At 29.8% G+C, this 22,982-nt stretch overlaps 1 protein-coding gene across 1 annotated transcript; it reads left to right on the top strand.

Moving 5' to 3' along the window:
* Positions 1 to 729: 729 nt before the first annotated feature.
* LOC118449120 (cytochrome P450 4C1-like) lies at positions 730 to 11,053 on the top strand (the record flags this gene model as incomplete). Its single annotated transcript, XM_085660369.1, has 7 exons — positions 730 to 786; positions 929 to 1,001; positions 1,085 to 1,191; positions 7,454 to 7,526; positions 7,624 to 7,785; positions 7,899 to 8,173; positions 10,943 to 11,053. Coding segments are annotated over 7 exons (858 nt in total), but the record flags the coding sequence as incomplete, so codon positions are not given.
* Positions 11,054 to 22,982: the final 11,929 nt, after the last annotated feature.

Here is a 22,982-nt window from a genome sequence, read left to right on the forward strand (position 1 = left end):
TTCACAAAAAATGCTATAACTGAACATCGTTTTATAAACCGATTGTTAATTAATTCTTCATTAAAATAGAGAATATGTCATAAATTCTACAAATATGTTATGAAAATCATCTTTTCTGTTAGCTTGATATTTGAATATATATTTTTACTTTAATTTCTAATTTTGGCGTAATAAATAATAATTAAAACGTTCATTATGAAAAAAGCAATTATTTCCTATTTTCATTCATAAATATATTTTTTATATACATAGTTATAACACTGATTTTGGAAATAATAACAATATATATGAAAAACTATATATAATAATTACATGTAGAATTAAGAAAATATCCTCTGTGCAAATTGCCCGTCATCACTGGTTATGGTAGGAGAAATGCAACGTACCTTTAAAATTATTTTTTAATTACACATTCAATGCTGTACAGTTTAACGGTGAACAATTCTCAATTTATTTATATCGCAATGTACCACACAAACTTTCATCTATTCATTCGCTCGACACTCGATGGTCGATATTGTCGAAGTAAAACAACTTTCTCGCACTCATGTCTAGTGTTTTATATATTATGTAATCGTGCTTTTCTCTCTTTTACTCGTTCATTATAGCTTTCTGTCATACACATGTACATTTTTTCAAAGTACTTTTACTTTCCTATTCAATGGGATGGATATAGCTGCCGAAAGGATCCTTAAATTATGATTACATCCGTATATAATTTTTTATTACATTACTGTGGGGAAGAAATTTCAGACGTGTTTATCGTACCTTGACAACATTACAAGCGAAGCATATTTAAGAAAAGTATTTTTTGAATTTTTTTATTTCTATTTAACACTGAAAAATCTTAATATTATGTATATATAATATATATATATTATATATATTATATGTATTATATATATATGTATATTATTTTTTGTTCCTAAAAGTAATCAAAGAAAAAAAGGAATCTACATTGAGAATGAAAATTTTTTGGGAATTGACAGAGGAAAATTCAGGTAAGGATAACTATAATGCATATAATACAATTTTAATTCTCATCTTTTTTTGTACTAATAAAGGATCCTTATTTATTTTCCAATAAAAAAAAGCCGAGGATTTTTAAACTTTTTGTTCGAATCAATGCACGAAGAAGAAAAATATTCGGAGCAAGATATTCGGGGCGACATCAATACGATAGCTATAGCTGTAAGTCACATTTATTATTTAGATACAATAAAATTTTTATATTCAAGAACATATATACATATTACACTTTCTTAATTATTTGTGATTATTCATATAATGAAAATAATTTTCATATTAACTTCTTTTCATATCTTCGATCAGGAAGGACAAAGAATATGAGGAACTGAATCAAATCTACGGCTCGAACGATCCGAAATATGTTCTGATAACATATGATGATATTAAAAGTATGAAACTGTTGAAAAGATAACGTTACGTCTATTTTCTCCAGGTCTAATCATCGCTTGGAAAGTAACCAGAGATATAAAAGATAATATAAATTTATTCTTTGATTTTTGTTTTATTTGATACTTTAATAGGACGTTCCTATCCAATATCTTATATTTATTTCCCCCTCTGATAGTTGATGTGAGTAACATGTGATCTATGTTGAGTAGGACGTAATAGCATTAGTATTTTGTTTGATGACATGCATATAAAATATATACATTTGTTAATTGATTTACCAAAAATAATAATAATTAGTGATAGATAAAAGATCAAAGTACGAGTTCGTTTCCACATTATCTACAGGGTTTATCTCTCAGCGTTATTTTTTTATGGATTTCTCTGTCTTTGTATCATTACTATTACTACTACTATTATTATAATAATAATATATAATATAAAAATATAATAATAAGAGGAAGAAAAAATAAAAGAATATATTTATATTTACTATGTGTGTTCTCCGTCCGAAATTGTTTATTCCCGTAAAGTTTGTTATCTTCCGATTCGTAATTCGGCGTATATTTTATTAGCGATTAACATGCTTACGACGTTCAATCAAGTATTTTGAAATAACAACGTGTTATCAGTGCTTTTACTATTATAATATAAAATGTACGAAATATTTTCATTATTATATAATCAGTAGTAGTAATAGTAGTAATAGCAGTAGAAGTAACAGTTGAAATAGCATATAGTGGAATAACCGTGAAAGGGAAACCTAGTGAAAAGATAACTCTCATAAGTAGTGCGAAAATGAATTCATGTTATAATGTATATTAAAATAATATAATATATAAGTCTTCACCAATTATTTTTGACAAAATATTCCACAAAATCTTATTTTTTATCGTATATTTATATACTAGTTATTATATAGCAATTATATTTATTATTCTTTATGCAATTTTGAAACAAATGTGTATCAACATCGTATCTAATTCGGATCACTGCGAGACCCCTACGACAATGTAAAAAAGATCTACATATGAGAGACTGAAAAATATAAGGACACATTTCTAACTAATATTGCCTACTCTACTCAAACGAAACCCATTGATATGTTATGTCCAATGCAAGCTTATACAATTATTGGATAATGGTGCATGATGGGAACAGCCACTTTCACTTGTAGTTGATATTTTATCATCCATACTTATCGCCGCAATCATGCACGTTCTTGAAAAAGGTAAAATAGATTTTTAAGGTTAGTATTTCTTTTTATATTTGTCGAACGGCGTATTCTTACAAAGTCTTTAGTTAAGGTACTAATTGCTTCTTATATGTCATATTATGCAATATTTATGCCATTCATTTAATGAATCTTTCAATAAATTTTCGGTCTTGAAACCAAAATTAGCACGTTGAAAGTTTATTAAATGATATTCGTTTGTAGAAATTAAAAACTAATCTCTAAGTATGAGTTTAATTGAAAGATTTTAACGCATCAAGAAATAAAGCGGATCAAATTATTTTTAAAGTAAAGCATAATAACTTGAAGAAGCTGATACTGGAACCTTTCCGTAATATTATTCGTTGTAATTAATTGGTTTTATTAATAGTACTACTTACTCTTAGCAATTATTTTTATTAGCTATTATTATATCCAAAATACATTTTATTTCAGACCGACATTTAATAAAACGTTTTTACTTGGTATGAAGCAGTGTCTTACAAGGGAATATACTATATTTATCATAGAAAGAGGATCAAAATAAAGTCTGGAAGACCATATTGTTAAAATGTGGGAAAGACAGAAGATTTCTAGAAAGAATAATAACGGATCTGAGCTACAATCGTCAATCAGAGAATTGACAAAATGTTTTAAAAGAAGTATTCTGTTAATTGATAATATTATAGCATTGGTATACAGTTTATCAGGAAGCAAAATAGAATTTAATAAATATTTCATTAAATAAATAATTCTGTTATTATTTTTGTAAACCGCAAGTTTTTTCTTTCATTCCTGGTAAGAAAATATGAGATGATAATGACTTTATTATTATTATAATTATTAAGTGAAATATTTGCATCAAAAGTGTATTTTTTCTTTATTTTCAAATTATGTCAATGTATGACTAATATAATGTATAACGTTTCAGAATTGGCTAACCATTGATGCTCAGCAATCTGTTACTTCATTTAAGAATAAAAGATGATGACGTCGATCCAGAAATGTATCATTATGCACTGGATTATTACTATGCTAAGGAAATGAACGCAACAAAGGAATATTCCATTGTGCAATAAATTGGACTGGCTTTTAATTGGTATGTACCAAGAGTATGTATTTTCATTTCGATTCTGTTCTCGCTGATAATTATTAGATCCTCAATAAGAATGTCGCCACGATAAGATCATGTCTCAACAAACTGTTCAATCCTCCATGACTACTAGATTTTCATTGAATAAGAACGATTATTATTTGTATGAAAATAGAAAAGAAAAATATCTTAAGGTTCAAGGATATCATTCGATAATATGTATTCATCAATTAGTCGATGGTTTCTCGTCGAAAGATTCATTATATTCTCTACCGAAAGATTCATTATGTATGCAAAGATTGAGAAAAGCAAGAGAACTATCCAAGAGATCATCGGAATCATTTGAAAGGATATTGAAGAACATACAGATGAAGACAGAGTAAATTTATTTATCGAATTTGCTAGCCTTATAACAATCGTAGAAGAGGAGAAAAGCAGTTTATTACAAATGGTACTTAAGGAAAATTGCAGTTGAAGGTTTCGTGGAAACGTGGTAAGAATGCTTGTTTGTTAATGGTCATGGATTTTTGTTCCAGCAATCATACTTTTTGGTCATATTATGGATAAATTTCGTTAGAAGGAAATTATTTAGATCTGCTAATTGAAAGGGGAAAATGTTTTGTTTTATTATGGTAGAACGATTGTTGATGAGAGAAGAATAAGTTTGAGATGAAGACCATGTTCTTGTATCAATTTTCTAATTTGGATTTCTAATTTTCTCAAATGGATATTTGTCTATTGAATGGTTCACTTTTAGCGACAGATGCTCCGACAAGTAAATGTATCGTTGAGCAGTGCATATGTGAGTATCTGTAAAACAAGATAATGATCTTAGGGATCCATCAGTTACAGTTTCCAAATTGTGCTGATGAAGTGATCCGAATACATAATGGCTCTTTGTAGATTAAAATTAATTTTAATACTCTCAAAGTTTCTGGTGTTTATTTCACCATATTTGTAATTTAAAGGAACAAAGAATCCACATACAAAAAGATGATCGAAGATTCAACGGATTGATATAGATAATAACTATAGTAGGAAGCGCAGACATCACCTTCGAGATTTTTATATGGTGATAAATTAAACGATTGCAAGGAATGAGTGAATTGATTTATTGTAATGTTAAAATATAAGCTTACTCATTAGCTAATTGATTATCATGTTTAATAATATGATAACAAAATGTTATTAACGAGTTTGGTGGTCAATCACTGATCTCTAATCACGTAAGTCAACGTTGTGAGATTTGCCGACGATTAGTACATTAAACACCGAGAAAATATTTATCATCGAATTTGGCAATCATTATGAAATTCTTTTGGCTGTTTCATCTTTATCTTGGATTCATGAGTTTCAGCATTTATATCAAATTAATCTCTTTTGTTTAAAGTTCAGTCATAATCGTATTTTTCTTCTTCTTGAAATACACCGTAATCAGTGACAGTTGTATTAGTAATCAGATAAATGACTATGACCATATACATAATATGGAGAGATGTGAGATAGATGGTCGGGGAAGAAAATTTGATTTTGAACTTGGTCAAAAGAATCCTCAAATATAATCATTTGCAGGAAAAATCAGTGTTAAGTAATGATCCGAAATTCAATTGATCAAACTAAAGAAGAAGATTGAATACAGTACGATCTTATCGAATTTAAATATGTAAGACTGAACTATGGAATGATGAAACCATATATTATGAAAAATATAACGTTCACGATCATTTCAGCAGAGAAGATTGGTATCTGTAATGGTTCAAAAAATCTACTTTGATTATTTTCCAATTATCTATTGTGGAAAGGAAACTATCGGAGGAATCTGGTACGAATATTAAGCTGAAAATTTTTTTTAAGTATCTTTTTCAATGTATGATAAAACTCATCTTACTTACTGTTTTATATATATATATATATATATATATATATATATATATATATATATTCTTACATTGAATGAAAGAAAATAATTATTAAAAATGATCTGAATATGCTGAAAGTAATGTTTTTTCATTACTGGATGAAGCTACTCGAATGCGACAATTTTTAAAACAGTATTTTTTCAATCGTTCATGTTCTTGAATTTTTTCTATGCGAATATTTAAAATCCAGAATGTATGTCACCCAATCGGCTTTCGAAGTAGAAGAATACCGTCAAATTACATCTCCTGTGCTGCAAAATGTTCGATCTAACACTGAGTACAAACTTTATTATTTTATGTAGAGCAGTCAATTGAATATTTTTAACATTTAATAAAATAAAAGTTGTTTTCAATCAGAAATTTTTAAATCGCATTTCTTCAGTAACTTTCGACTTAAAATGGAAAAAATAGCACTATTGTAAAGAGACTAAAAGGCCTTCCAGGGTTCTTAACTAATTCAATGCCTGGTATAGGGCGAATTTGTTGGCAACATTTATAATATGTTGCTGGAATATTTCGATATTATCTATTAATATATTGTGAACTACTTTTAAATGACTGCAGATAATTATAATCTGATATAATAACACCTATATTTAAGAAATAAAATCATATCAGGCATATGTTCACATGAACTTTTTTTCTTATTTCAATGCGTTGAACCCATCAGTGAAATTATACTCCACATGTTCTTAAACAATTTTTATATTAATGTAAAACATGAACGAAAAAAATAGTTTATATCATAATGGTATGTTATTAGATTTTTTTTGCATTTTTTGTAAAGAAATACTATCAGGATAAATTTTTTGTTGCTTTTGTAAAACACTTTATTAGGAAAAATAAATAAGAATTATCTGACGTAAGCTCTGACTACATCTACAAAGTCCGTACTTCGTATACTTTAAATAACCCTCGTTTTCTTCCTCCCTCATTTTCTGGTAAGAGACAAGAATAATAGAAGTTGTTGTGCTTTGCCAATATAGTATCCGTAAATTTTAAGAATTATTATTACAATTATAAAAGTATTTTTAAAAAAATTGAATTACGTCTATAATTTTCAATTGATTCAATTCATCATGATATTTGTTGCATCATTGATTGTTATTATAATAATACTAATTGAATTATACTATTCTATAGTACAATATTTTTTTAATGAATTACGCATGTAATAATACAATCAAAGGATTCCCAGGTCCAAAAGCATATTCAATTATCGGAAACGCTCATCTGTTTATTGGCGAGACCAAAGATAAATTTGTAACTAATATTTTCTATATTTAGGCATATTATCTGGTTTTTATTTATAATCTTTCTTCTAGATATAACTAACCAATTTCTGAAGATTAGTATGAATTATCAATCATTATGGCGTGTATGGTTAGGTATAAAATTACTTATAATGGTCGACGAACAAAAAAAAATCGAAGTAAGTTTTATTAGATTTATTTCAATTATTTGTGATAAATTTATATTGGTTTTATTTTATTTTATTTCGTTCAATTTCCTTTCTCTTAAGATTATATTACATAGTAATATAATTTAATAGAATATCATTGTAGAGAGTACATAACATAGTACAGATGTTATTGAAAAGAGACAGGAATATGAACATTTTAAACCTACTATGGGCAATGGTTTGTTCTCTGTTCAAAGTGAAGTATTTACATATATTCTACATTTTTTATTAATATCAAATTATTTATATATATATATATATATATATATATATATATATATATATAAATATATATATATAAAATTTTATTTGTTATATAAAATTAGAGAAAAGTGTCTACTTCTTTTCAGAGAAATGATACTTCAGCTACTATCATTAGCTTTGTACTTTTAATCTTTGCTACATTCCCTAATATTCAAATACGTACATATTATTTAATTATCACCATTATTTATATAAAGAAAATTATTTTCATATTAACTTCTTATCATCAGTTATGCATCTTTGATTACAAAGAAAGAAATATACGAGGAACTGAATCAAATTTACGGCTCGAGCGATCCGAAATATGTTCCAATAATACATGATGATATTAAAAATATGAATATTTTGAACCAAGTGATCAAGAAAATGTTACGGCTTTTTCCAATAGGCCCAATCATCGGTCCTAAAGCAACGAAGGGTATAAATGCTATCTCTATATATGAAATGATAATATTGTATTTTTTTATCATTGATAGTATTAATATTAATTAATATCAATATTTATTTATGAATAAATATTAATATATAAAGTGGAAGAAAATTGGGCGATACCAAAAAGAAGTTCTGTCATATTTTGGACCTACAAAATTCATTGGAATCAGAAATATTGGAACAAATCATTGAAATTCGATTCAGATGGGTTTCTATCCTGCAATGTTCATTCTTACAATTTTTTACGATTCGGCATTGGAGCTAGAAATTACATTGGTAATTCTATATTTTTCCAGATTATTGAAATCAAATTCCAAAAAGTTACACAACAACATGTATTTACAATTGTTTTCACTTTTTTAGGTCAAATGAAGGTATGCTACAAATGAAATTATTCCGTTGTATGTGTTTCTTGATAAGTCTTTAGTTTTTTTTAATATTTGCATGATTTTTAAGGCACAAAATCTTTTTCGGTTTTATACAAGAAACATTTTGGGAAATCATTATTGTTTAATTCGTTGAAAATTTGATCTTCTATGTTTATTATATTTATTCGTTTATTTATTAAGAATATGTTATGTCACTCTGACAGAAATTCGTACAATCAATGAATTTTTTCAGTATTTGTTGTGTACATTTTTATAATACCATTTAAAGGTATCAAATGTTTCTCAATAATATTATATTGTAAATTATAATGAACAAATTCATCTTTCCATTCCAAATTATGATGGTTATTTGTTAACTATCTATAAATATAATTATTACATTATTTATTATGTAATTATTTATATAAAAAATAATTTTGTAATGAAACTATAAGAAAGATTAGTTTACATAAGAGAAATATAGTTTGATTTTCATAGTTTGCTTGAAAAATAATATGTCATATTATTTTTCCGTTGTTTGCCAAATTTAGGGAATTTTCATTTATTTCCATGGTTGGTTCCAACAATAGTAGTCCTTTTTGCAAATAATTTTGTGGCCAGTGAAATACTTATTAAAAAACTATCTATTATTTCGTTCCTTCCGCACCTTGTGAATGGTTTCATTAGCTTGAGAACAACGAACTCTCCAAGTGGAATTCAATATTCTCTTCTCTCATCCTTTCTCAAATAGAGAAATCCATTTATTACATACTTGCTGTTGTTAGATGCTAATCAGAATTTTATTCTTAACTTATCTGGTTTGATTTGCATGTACTGTGTAAATCTACACCTAGTCTTAAATGGAAACAACTGCTCATCAATAATAATGTATGCACCTGGTTTATAAGAATTTTGATTATTCTCAATAAATCGGTCTTATATTTTAGATATAGCAAATTTATTAGTTTGTAAACACTGGCTTCTTTCGCTTCTCTTATCAAATCGTATAAACTTCATAATCCCAGTAAATGTATTCCTGATCATGGTTTTTGAAAAAAATGCGGGATTCCATTCTTTATTCTATTAATATGAAATCTAAATTTGTTGGTTCATGTGCGCTTCAAGCATATACCAGAATAATGAATGCATCTTATTTTATTGTATTTAGTCCTCATTTAATTCCCAATACTTTAAATCTTCTTAAATACTTTTTCTGTACACATTCTTATATGTTCCATTATACGGTAATTAATGATCAAAGAAAATGCACTCTTTACTTTTCTTTTTATGATATGTCGTTTAATATATCCTGCCGGATCAGATACTTCCTTAAAAATATTATGAACTGGTACCTTTCCAGGTTTAGAACCTTCGTCTATTTCCTCCCAAATTGTTCCATCAGAAACAGTTTCGATATTTTAATTCTTTACATTACTCTTACTTTCGGAACTCAATAATAATCTCCTTCTCTTTTGTCTTCGATGCTTATTTATAACACGATTGGTCGTAACTTTTGATACAAATTTATTAACAAATTTAATATACTAAAGGCCAGAAGCCACTACGTATAATCCTGCATGATTCTTGGTTTATGATAATATCGAGAATCAAAAACTACGAATGTTAATAAAGAAGTGTAGCGCAATTGCCATTTGTATGTGGATATTTTAAATATTTATTGTGTGTCGTAGTTAATTAAAGTTCCTTTTTTTACTGACCGTATTAACGAATTGAAGTATAAGATAATTCTTCAATGTATAAGAAGAATGGAGAAACCAAATTTGGTAATTAATAAATTCTCGTAGACTTCTCATTAGATTACATTAAAATATTGTATATATGTATATCGATAAGTGTATATATTTGACAGATATATTTCAAAGATTTTAATTCAAGTTTTATATTATCAAATAAAAGTATATAACAAATGTCGATAAGTTACATTTCTTTTATATCTATATCAAATAATGTAGATTTATTCTTTCTGTTGAAGATATTCATATGCAATACATTCTTTATTAATAATTTTAGAAAATAAATTTATAACGTGCACATTAATACAAAGTAATAATAGAAATGATTATTGATTAGATGATTTATTCAATAACATTAAAAATTAAATATTAAAACATTTTTCTATTTTGTACTAGGTTGTGCAAGTTAAAATTATCGAGGGAAGTTACGTATTTGCAGCCGGTAAAATTTTCTATGATAATAACTATTTTATAACTTTTACTAAAGAAAGTAATAATATTTCAACGATCATTAAAGTAAATCAATTAGAAAGAATTATTTACTAATATTGAATTGAAATTGTTCGCCAAGAATTTCTATTGTAAAATTACATATTTCTTTAGGATATATTATCGTTGGACGCTTGCAGACATTATACAATTACACAATTACAGAAACTTTTAGTTATAACAAGAAGGGAGCTTAGTATAAAATAATTATTGTTATTTTCTTTTAAATTTACATATATTATAATAAATTAAGTCAATATGATTGAGTGACTGTCTACCATGTTTACAGAAAGCATTTTACTATTTCTTTCATTTTTTTTGTTTTTTATTTTTTTAATTTATGATATGATTATTATTAAGAAAATAAAAAGAATCATTATTATCATTATTATCTTATAACAGGGACGTTAATATTTTAAATGTCATGACAACAAATTTGATACGATATCGTATATAATAAATTTCACAAATGTGAGACCATATGACGATAGATTTAATCTTATAATCTTATATTTCTTTGAAATATTCGAAGAAAGTCGACGTTGGTATTCCTGAATGGAATGAAATATTTGTCATTCACCATCTTCGAAATTATAGAAGTTTCATAGAAAAATTGCAAGTAACTTATGTAGCACGAACTTGAACTTAGTCATGGTAATAGAAAGATTAAATTTATTCAGCATATATAATAAATTCTTGTGCATATACAAAGCATTTGGAATAAACACTTATATTCCAAACATCGAATGTTACCAAGTCTATTTACTGTAGCTTTTTAAAATTGTTTAATTGCATTATCCGACTTTATTTCTTATTGTCACCTCGACATTGAATGAATTGTCTGCGTTTAATACACCTTTCATTTAAAGTTAGATAAGGCATAACGACGTATGTTATAATCCAAAATGTCGAAATGGAAACAGAGATCAAAAAGAGATCAAAGCATCATAGATTTTTTTTTAGAAATTCTATGTGTGAGTCGCAATCTTCCGTCAAATAAAAGAATAAGTTAAATAATTAATAAATAATCTTTGAATTTTATTGAAGGAATGTAAAAGTCGATATAATATTAATTTAATAAAATATAAAAGAAAATGAAAAACAACATATTTCATATTCACGTAGATTAAATATATGATAAACATACTTTTATTTCATTATTAACCAAAAAATATGTATTTTTCGTATACAAAACATATCTACACCTTTAAAATGAGAAAAACGAAATTTGCTTAAATAAAATCAATACAAAAGTAACATATAATGTATTCCATAAATGAAATGCATAAATTACTGAGTTTTCGTAATGAAATCCTAACTGTCAAAAAAGATAAAGAAAATAGTAAATAGACAAAATTACATATGTGATAACGAGTTTCTTATGATAATATAGAAGCAGAGAAAAAAAGAATTAGAAAGAGACAAAGTTCGATAGGAGGATTCGAGATGGCGAAACGTTAATTGTCGTTAATGCGATCGTTGTCATATGGGAAATAAATTTGAATCATTAAAAATTTTTCTATTATAATTGTTGCTATCGTATAGTATAGTTTTAATAAAATATATGTGAAAAGAAAAAACGAATAACTTTGGTACATAAAATATCCATAACTATTAATCAAAGGGCTAAAAAAATTATTATATTATGATTTGCAATTGAATTGTTAAACTGATTTGTAACTATAGAAAAAGAAAAGAAATGTGCACGAAGAAAGAAGAAAATGATAGATATAGACCAAGTAAAGAAAAAAAAAGAGTATCAAAGAAAAAAAGAATTAAAAAAAAAAAAATAGAAAAAGGACCATTTGCGTAACAATATTCGACGTATAAAGTTATGTAATTATAATATTTTGAAGCAATTTTTTGGAATTTATTCTTAATGAAATAATGTAGAGAGTTAAACAAAAATTAGAATCCAAATCAAAAAATATTAATTAATGGAAAAAAATAAAATTCTGAAGCTACTTTCGACAATCATATCATTAATGTTGAAAATGTGAAAAAAGTACGTATTAATAAGGAGTAATTAACAACTAGAGTACGATAGAATTATTGATAGAGCTTATAGATAGGGGAGAATGTATAAATTATTTGCCTTAAATAATTTTTTAAAGACAGATTTTATTACAACTTGAGAATAAATTATACTGGCAAATTTGTTACGGCCACCATTGGTATAATATAAATACTAATGGCAAGATTTAATTTTTAGAAATTTTGATAATAATCATTCAAAACATTTTTCTGTTAAGATTATTTCAACTGAGTTTTCTGCATTTTTTAATATGCAGCAATTTTATTATCGATTTCTTTGATTCTAATTGAAATGCATCTTATGATTTTAAATTTATCATATATTTGTTTATATCCATTACCGAAATAGAAAAAGATGTTATTGTTAGATTTAATTAGCATCTCGATAAATAATAACAGATTTTAAGAATGAAAATCTAATAATTGAAAGAATTAGAACAGCACATATAGAGATATCAAAATATTTTTGTTAAATAATTTTTTGATATACTTTCATTTTCAGGATTACAACTTGCACAATTGCAAACATTGTTATTGAAATATTAGGATTTATTTGTAAAATACAATAATGCCATAAGTGTAACCTACATCATGGAATTGGCATATGCGACATGTGATAACAGAATTGGAATTAATATTTTTTTTAATTATGGTAGTATATCAAAGCATATAACCCAGATGGAATCGAGAACACATAAAGACTAAGAATGTAGTTAACTGAAATTTTAAATAGACAAAGATAGTTTCTAACAATAAGAAAGAGTCATAATGGAAAATTCTATTGAGTCACTTATATAATTCTCAAAGACCATGGAATGATAATATTTAATATTTCTAGACAATGAAAAACAAGCACAAATTGAATATGTAGTTACAATTGTAATAAATATTTTTGAAGAAAAGATATTTTGTATATCATCATAAGATATTATCAACAATAACAATAAAATAATGTATTAACAATTCATATGAAATTAAATAATATTTTATAAAAATAGTTTGCAAAGTTAACTAACTTTGACATAACTTGCTGAATTTTATGACTTTTATATTCTCTATTTATATTACAGTCAAATTACATACATATTTTCTGAACTTGATATAAAATCAAATTTTTTAAATTGTTACATTTGATATTGTTTTATTAATGTTTCAAATTCATTTTTAATGTATACAAACATTATATTTGACAAAAACTAAAATAAATCTTAAAATAAAATTTAAAGAAACTTTTTTATATTAAAATTATTATTTAGAATTTATTTATTTTGTTTATAAGAAAATAATTCTCATCATAAAATTTTCAAAATTTATGTAATAGTTATTTATGTAATAGTTATCTATATTTATAAGTTCCTAAATAAGATTCTCTTTGTATTATTTTTCTAGTTTCTACAAGAAATACTCAGCAAGAATGAAACAGTCAAAGTAATGAAATAGACACGAACACTGATAGGTTGCATTATGTAAAAGTTAAATAGAATTATTATTTGCCTATTGTTTATAAAAACTCTTTCTCGTCATCTTCATTGAAGCATATATAAAAACAATCATCGAATTCAACATACTGTATTTACATGTTTAAAGATTTAACAGTTTGTTTAAACTAGATAAACTATTTATTTTATTAAAAATGCTTTATTTATTAAAAAGATAACATTTTTATAAAAAATACTTATTACTAAATTGTCAAAATTTATAAATCATATCCAGACAATTGAAAATAATTACAAATCGCTTTTATACATTTGGAAAATGAAAATAGACATTGCTATTTATAGAATATGTAAAATCAGATAGGCCATGCTTATAATTAACATGTTCACTATTGATTCAAAATCTTTTTAATGTAAATCAGTATGTGTATCGAATCTATTAAATAATTTTTTAAAGAAAATAATATTGCATTGTGTCTAATATAGTTATGTAAATAGTTACAGTTGTTTTGATATTATCATAAATATCACTCGAGAATAAATTAAATACTTGTTATTTTATAATTAATACTAATTGTTCTTTCAATGTAACTTTTCTCAATAGTTTTGAACTTTTTACAAAAAATTGCTGAAAGATATGAAACTTCAAGATCGATACTTTGGCTCCTTTATCAACGGCAGAAAAGCGATTAAATTGGTAAGAAGAGATAAACGTTTTTTTACAAGACTCATTATTACAAGACTCATATTTTCTTTTTAACCAAAATTTTTCCTATTTTTTAATATATATTTTTTCTTATTTTTAATTCAACATTACCTTCAGCCTCATAAATCTTTTTATTTCAATGATGAAATTTTTATAAAATCAGTTTTATACATCAATGAATTGCAAATTTTTATTTGGTTATAGTAATTATATCATTCTTACCTTTTTTGATTGAATAATCATGAATATATGGAACTTGTTTATTCAAACAATAACAAATTAACTCTGCTAGTACTTCTTGCAAATTCAAAAAATGCAACAGTCACAAGCAATGCATCGATAATAGAATTTGTAACCATAATTCTACTTTAATTTTAATAATATATTTATATAATATAATATATAATTTTAATTTTAATGTATATATATATATATATATATATATATATATATATATATATATATACATAATAAAAAATTTTGTATCGAATCCAGTGATTTCTAATTACAAATATCTACAATCAAATATTTTTACAATACATAATCTGTAGCGCACCGGACGGAGCCCATGATACGTGACGCACTGGATGGAAGCCATAACATATGCCATATGTAACGTACTAAACGTCCATATTGTCGGTAGGTCGAGGCAACGCCTTATCCTCATGGCAGACCTCCCGCAGGTAGCTTTATCCCCACCACCGACAACGCTACGCTATCACTACGCTAACGTTACATATGATGCCACTCGTTGCTCAATATATATATTTTTTTCGACGGTTATTCTCGGTTATTTTTTTGAAAATTATTTCCGACATTTATTATAAGGTATTAATAAATTAATATTGTTAAGTTAAAGTCAGTGTGTCTTAAATAATCCCAGCTGCGTTTCCAACAAAACCTCGCGAGAACTTTTCTAAATTATTTTCAAGTTACATTAATTATTATCGCGAGTCTCAAGAACTTTCTGCCGCGCAGTCGACAAGTTCTAAACTAATAAAAGATATCTTTCCATAAGACGTGAATCCTTAACCTTAAGTTATTCTTTTACTAGGTAATGCGTACGAATCGCACGAGTTAATATATCTTATTTTTGAATCCTAGCTTTATTTATGCCGAGAACATGACGCGGTGGTAGAAAGTACCATTTACACCTACTTGCGTCGCTTTACGATTCGATTCGTTATCACAAAGATTTGGGAATTGTTCCAACGGTAACTACTGACCAACACAAGGCCATACCTTACCTGCCTCATATTAAAGTCAAACTTTGTTTCGACTTATTCCATTTTATTGAAAGTGACGGGCAATTTGTACATATTTAATTCATTATTCAATTTAATTAATTTATTAAATTTACTTTTAAATGCATTTTCATAAAAAAATTAAATTTTTTAATCCAATAATTAAACTAACTGTAACCCAATTAAACTATATTTTGATTTGAATTATTTTACTTTATTAAATTTTATAAATTATATTCTAGCTAACTTAATTAAATATTAAAAACATATATTAATAAATTTAAAATTAAGTATATCTTATCGTGGACTATCAATTACTATACAGGTTCCTCTAAATCTTAAATACTGCCAAATCTTTTAAATTGAATGATTTATCATTTAATTTCTTCTATAATATTTATACATTTATTATCCTAGCTTATTACATAATTTTCATAAAATTAAAAGTAAAAAAAATTTTAATAATAATTTATTATATTTCAACAATATTCATACCGACCCATCACGGTCGAGAAGAAGGCTTACTATCCGAATCGACTATCGCCGTCCGATCCTCAAGTGAAGCTCATCCAAGCAATTCCATATCGCTTAACACCGATCTACATTACGAAGGAGATCGTTGGAATGGAAGCTCGTATTGGTGTCCGTCCCGTGCCAAGAACTGCACATAGCAAGTAACGGTCAAAAAGGACACAAATTTCACAAGAGTAGGAGCACCTCAGGTAAGTTCAATAACTTATATATTTTTTTTTGAGGCCCGTACCACGTGGGATATAACAGTAATATTACAGTTGGGTTAATAAAGCTTTTTCCAAAATTCAAAAAGTTATTTCCTCGCTTAAATCTTTATCTTTTAAAATAAGACATTGTTTATCAAAATCGGTCAAAATTACGCTTGGACTTACTTTGTTCGTGTAAGTCATTATAAAATTAGAGATCATGAACAGTCTTAATTCCTAGATATTAAAGAATAGTTTTTTTATATATGCGTAGTTTATTATCGTCTTTAGAATTTTTATTTATAATTAGTATTTATTGTTTGAAAAAATCTAAGGTATTTCATATTCTCCTCCCTTTTGTTGTCAATAAGTCACCCTTCCTCAATTCCATATATGACAGCTCATCCTTCTTCTGCAAAGATTGTAAACACAATTGAGTTCTCCTACCACGTTTTCTCACGACGTTCCTAATCGATCTGGAACTACTATCGAATAGTTTCTTGTTGCTAAACTGAGTTTTTCTCATTCCTCTTTCTCTCTCTCTCTTTTTTTCTGACACACATATGTGCCAATTGAACAAATCGAGATTTTATTAAACAAAATTTTATATCCTTCAGATTTTCTTGAAAAAAATTTATCTTTAATATCATGCGAATATACATAAAATAAATTTTTATTTATCTTTTATGTAAGATACATTTCGTTGAGATACAATATTTATTTCGGAGTATAAGGAGCGAGATTTTGTTGCTTTTAAAATGATTTTCATTTCTTCTGAATTATTGGTTTACTTGATTCCAAGTTATTACCAAATCATTTATTGTTGACACCATAATCTCTTTCTCTCTCTCTCTCTCTCTCCCTCTCTTTTTCTCCCTCCCTCATTCTTTCGCATCATATGACTTTCAACTGACGATTGACGCATATCGTATCGAATGGTTTCTCTTTTCGTAGATGTCTGTTGTTGCATCGTAGCTATCACATGTGGAAATTTAACTATTATTTAATAACGAATACTTGGTGTTCTTTCTCATTCTTTCTTTCGATGTTCGAAATACTGAAATCCCACATGTGGAGTTTCTTTAAGAAATATGAATATCATGTTGACTAATTTATCTAATTTTAATAATAGTATCCATACATTATATATTGTAATGATTTATGTAGAATGCAACATATAACGACAATCATTTCCGTAAAATACTTTTAGTAAGAAAAAGGTAATTATATTTATACATATAATTCTTTGAACGTTTAACAAACAATTTAGGTTATCCGAAGGATTCTTTGAAATCTCAAGTGCATGATCGCTATTAATAGTTATGTGTATTAAGTTATATTTATCGTGTTTCTATTATTTTATTGGTGTTTTTACTTTTATAATCTTCTTTCACTGTATAAAAAGATTAAGAACTGTACGTCGGAGAATTTATGTTTCCTATGTTTTGTTCTGGAACTTAACGAATTCGAGTTCTCTTATCTTACAAATTGGTTTTAAGAGAATTTTTGATGTACATTTTGAACAACGATTTTAATATTTTTCTAGGTGTATGTCTGTTTATTCCTCGTTATTTTCTTTTCTCTATTTGTCGAAAGATTTAATATACGCATCATGTATCTGTCCTCATTATTAGTATTCTCGTTTATAGAATTTTTCTTTATTAGTTTTTAAGTTTATTATATTTCTTTTATTTATTAAACTAAGTGAGATTTCGCTCTCCTCGACAAACAATCCATTAGGTCTTGGCCTATCAAGTAAATCTACTTGTTTTAAACTTTCTATTGGTAAAGGAAAACTTATTTCTTTTTCGTTGGAATTTAACGTGTAAATATATTTTAACCTGTTGTTATTTTTAACTAATGCTACTTCTAATATACGTTTATATTTATTGTTCGAATATTGTTTGAATATTTCCAAATGCGATAGACGTATTGGTTCACAAGTCACTCGCATAATTTTACCTTCACTAGACGGAAAATTTCCATATGCGACAGTCGAATTGATGCAAGAGGATCTCTCATAACTTTACCCCGACTAGTTGGAATATTTCAATTTTTTACAGTCGCATTGGTTCGGGACGCATACTCAAACTTTTCCTCGACTAGGCGTAATATTTGTGGAATTGACAGCCGCATTGGATCGAGAGGCACTCGCAGTACTTTCTCTTGACTAGACGGAATATGTCTAAGTGCGACGGTCGCATTGGTTTGTGAGGATCTCGCACAATTTTCCCTCGAGTAATGATAATACTTCTAGGTCCGACTGTTCCATTGGTTCGAGAGATACTCGGACAACTTTCCTTCGTTTTGTCGAAATATTTCGAAATGCGGCAGTCTCTTTGGTTCCAGAGGCATTTGCGTAACTTTTTTTCGACTAGTCGGAATATTTCCTAGGCCTACAGTCGCATTTGTTATAGGGGCACTTGCAGAAATTTCCCCGACTAGTGGGAATATTTCCAAGTTCTACGTTCGCATTTTTTTTAGAATCACTCGCAAAACTTTCCTTCGACCAGTCGAAATATTTCCAAGTCCGACAGCCTCATTGGTTCGAGAATCAGTCGCATAATTTTCACTCGACTATTCGGAATATTTCCAAGTCCGACCGTCGCATTGTTTCCGATATAACTCGCATCTATTTCCCTCGATTAGCCAGGACATTTCCAAGCTCGAGAGTCGCATTGACTCAAATTTTACTCTTATAACTCTACCTTGAATAGTCGTTAAATTTCCAAGACTGACAAGCGCATTGGTTCGAGAGGCACCGGATTAAATTTCCTTCGACACGTCGGAGTATTTCCAAGATCGACAGTCGCATTGTTTCACAATGCACACGCATAAATTTCCCTCGATTAGTCGGGATATTTTCATGTGCGGCTGTCGCATTTGTTCCCATGTCATTCGCACAAACATTCCCTCGACTATTCGGAATACTTCTAAGTCCGACAGCAGCATTCGTTCGAGAAACACTTGGATAAATTTCCAACGACTAATCGGGATATTTCCAAGACCGATCTTCGCATTGGTTCAGAATAACTCGCATAAATTTCACTCGACTAGTAGTAATATTTCCAATTACGAAAGCTGCATTGGTTCGAGGAGCAATCGTATAACTTTCCATCGACTCGTCGGTATATTTGAAAGTCCTACAGCCGCATTGGTTTGAGAGGCATCCGAATAGCTTTTCCTAGACCTTTCTGAATCTTTCCAAGCCCGACAGTCGCATTGGTTCACAAGACACTAGCATAACTCTCCCTCTATTAGTCGTGTAATTTCAAAGTCACACAGTAGCATTGGTTCACAAGTTATTCGCAAAGTTTTCCCTCGACTAGTCGGAATGATTCCAAATCCAACATCCGCATTGATTCGATTTACACTCTCATAACATTCCAAAGACCACTGGGAATATTTTTATTACCGACCGTCGCTTTTGTTAATAAGTCATTCGATTAACATTTCATCGTCTAGTTGGATTGATTTGTCTGTCGTTTTAGTTCGACAAACACTCGCATTACTTTCCCTCGACTATTCGTAATATTTCCTAGTCAGACTGCTGCATGGGTTCGAGTGGTACTCGCATATTTTTCCTCGTGAAGTCGGAATATTTCCAACCCCGATAAACGCAATTGTTCAAGAGTCAATCGATTAACTTTCCACGACTTGTCAGATTATCTTCAAGTCTGACAGACGCATTGGTTCGTGAAAAACTTGGATAAATTTCCATCATCAAATCTTTATATTTCCAAGACCGACCTTCGCATTGATTCTCGAATGACTCACATAACTTTCCCTCGTTTAGTCGGAATATTTCGAATTCCGCTAGCAGCATTTGTTCGAAAGGGTCACACATAATTTTCCCCGACTAGTGGAAATATTTCCAAATCCGAAAGTCGGATTAGTTCTAGAATAACTCGCATAACATTACCCCGACTAGACAGTATATTTCCTAGTCTGACAGCTGCATTGGTACGAGAATCACTCGCATAACTTTCCCTCGACTAGTCAAAATATTTCAAAGTCCAACTGCCGTATTCGTTCAGGAGGCACTCGATAAACTTTTGTCCACTAGTCGGAATATTTCCATGCCCGACAGTCACATTGGTTTACTAGGCACTCGCATATACTTCCGTTGATTAGTCGCGATATCTCCAAGTCCGACATACGCATTGGTTTGAGAGGCACTCGCATAACTTGTTTCAAATAGTGGAAATAATTCCAAATCCGACCGTTACATTTTTCTAAAAACACTCGTTCAAATTCTTCTCCAATAGTCGTAATATTTCCAAGCCCGACAGATGCATTGGTTCGAGAATCACTCGCGTAACTTTCCCTCAACTAATCGGGATCTTTCCACATTCGACAGACGCATTCTTTGGAGAGGCAATTGCATAACTTTCCCTCGCCAAGTCGGAATATTTCCAACCACGATGTACGCATTGGATGGAAAGGCACTCCCTTAAAATTCGCTCAACTAGTTGAGATATGTCCCAGTACGACAGTCGCGTTGGCTCACATGTTACTCGAATAAAGTACTGTCGGCTAGTTGGTATATATCTATGTCCGACAGTCGCATTTGTTCTAGAGGCCCTCGCATAAATTTCCACGTTTAATGGGAATATTTCCAACTCCGACTGTCTTATTGGTTCTAATATCACTCGCATTACTTTCCCTCAACTAGTCGGAATATTTTCAAGACCGACAGTCGCATTGGTTTACAAGACACTCGCATAACTTCCCATCGACTATTCGGGACATTTCCAAGACCGAGCGCCGCATTGGTTCTATAGTAACACGTAACTATAGTAACTTTTCCTCCCCTAGATGGAATACTTCCTATTACGACAGTCGCTTTGGTTCACAAGTCACTCATATAGCTCCCCCTCGATTAGTCGGAATATTTCCAAGACCGCCGGTCTCTTTTGTTCGAGTGACTGTCGCATACGTTTCTCTTAACTAGTCGGAAAATTTCTAGTTCCGAGAGACGTAATGTTTCGACAGGACCCGAATACCTTCCCATCGTCTAGTCGGAATATTTCCAAGCCCGTCAGTAACATTGATAATAGAGGTATTCGCATAATTTTCCCTCGACTAGTAGGAATATTTCCATGTTCGACTGTCGCATTGTTTCACAAGACACTCGCATAACTTTCCTTCGTCTAGTCGAGATATTTCCAAGACCGACAGTTACATTGGATCGAGAAGCACCCGCATAACTATCCCTCGACTGGTCGGAATATTTCCAAGTCCGACGTATGCATTGGTTTGAGAGATTCTATCATAATTTTTCCTCGACTATTCGGGATATTTCCAAGTTCGGCCGAAGCATTGTTTCCAGAATACCTCGCAAAACTTTCCTTGACTAATTGGAATAATTCAAAGTTCGCTAGCTGCATTGGTTCGAAAGACACTCGCATTACTTTCTCCTTTTTTTTTGTTTCGTTAGGAGGAAAAACCTTCATAGGTCCCCTGAGCCCGGTACTCAGGGGATTGTCGGATCCAACCCGCCTGAGAATTCTCCCAGGTTCGGATCGCCTACAGACTAAAAAACTTTCTGATCCTTATTACTAACGCGCTGTGGAGAGAGGGGGTGAGCGGGAACGCGCATAAGCCTATTACAAATTCCCCCTGTACCACTCCTCGGTGAGCCAGGCCGGTATTCGCCTTGCTTTCATTCTTCATCTCCATTCGTACCAATACGACGCACTCGACAGGAGCACACGAGCCCCCGGAGGCGCAATTACTCCCTAACTACATACATACATATTGGCCCGTTCACTAATCCATGGTGATCTAACCAAGCCCATTTACGCCCGTATATACACACTGTATGTATACACACACTCAAACCTAGAGGGAAGCGACGCGTGAGCCAGGCGCCGCCTGACCACTTCGGAGCCTTGTCCGAAGTGGCCGCACTGGAACTACTCTCCTATGCGGCCTATCGTTCGCACTCCTGTCCACATGCACACCCGCATGCTTACTCATAGATCCTTCTTTTTGCGTCCGTTCCCTGCGCCTCTCAGCGTTCTCCATTGCACGTATGACCCGCCCTGCGAAGGTTCGAAAGTCTGCCCATTTCCCTGGGACAGGCAGGGAGACCCTGACTATCACGGAAAGAGTAAACTGCCTTCTCCCACCGCATCGATCAGCTCATTCCTGGCATCCGTCCACGCCGGGCAGTTGACCAGGATGTGCTCCGCCGTATTCACACTCCCTTCGCAGTGGAAACAATGTGGGGAGGGAATCTTCCTTATCTTATTTAAGTACGTCGAGAAACAGCCGTGGCCGGTCATCAGCTGTGTGATGTGAAATGTCGTTCCGATAGAGAATGGCTTCCCAATCCACTCAGATAACCATTCGGCAATAGCCACCCTCGAACGCACTCCCGTTGTTGTTGTTGCTCATACGAGTTCAAGTTCCTCAGACTTCCACGTTT

The sequence above is a fragment of the Vespa mandarinia genome, chromosome 11, assembly GCF_050613455.1.
Source record: "Vespa mandarinia isolate Hongniang chromosome 11, ASM5061345v1, whole genome shotgun sequence".
Classification (NCBI taxonomy): domain Eukaryota; kingdom Metazoa; phylum Arthropoda; class Insecta; order Hymenoptera; family Vespidae; genus Vespa; species Vespa mandarinia.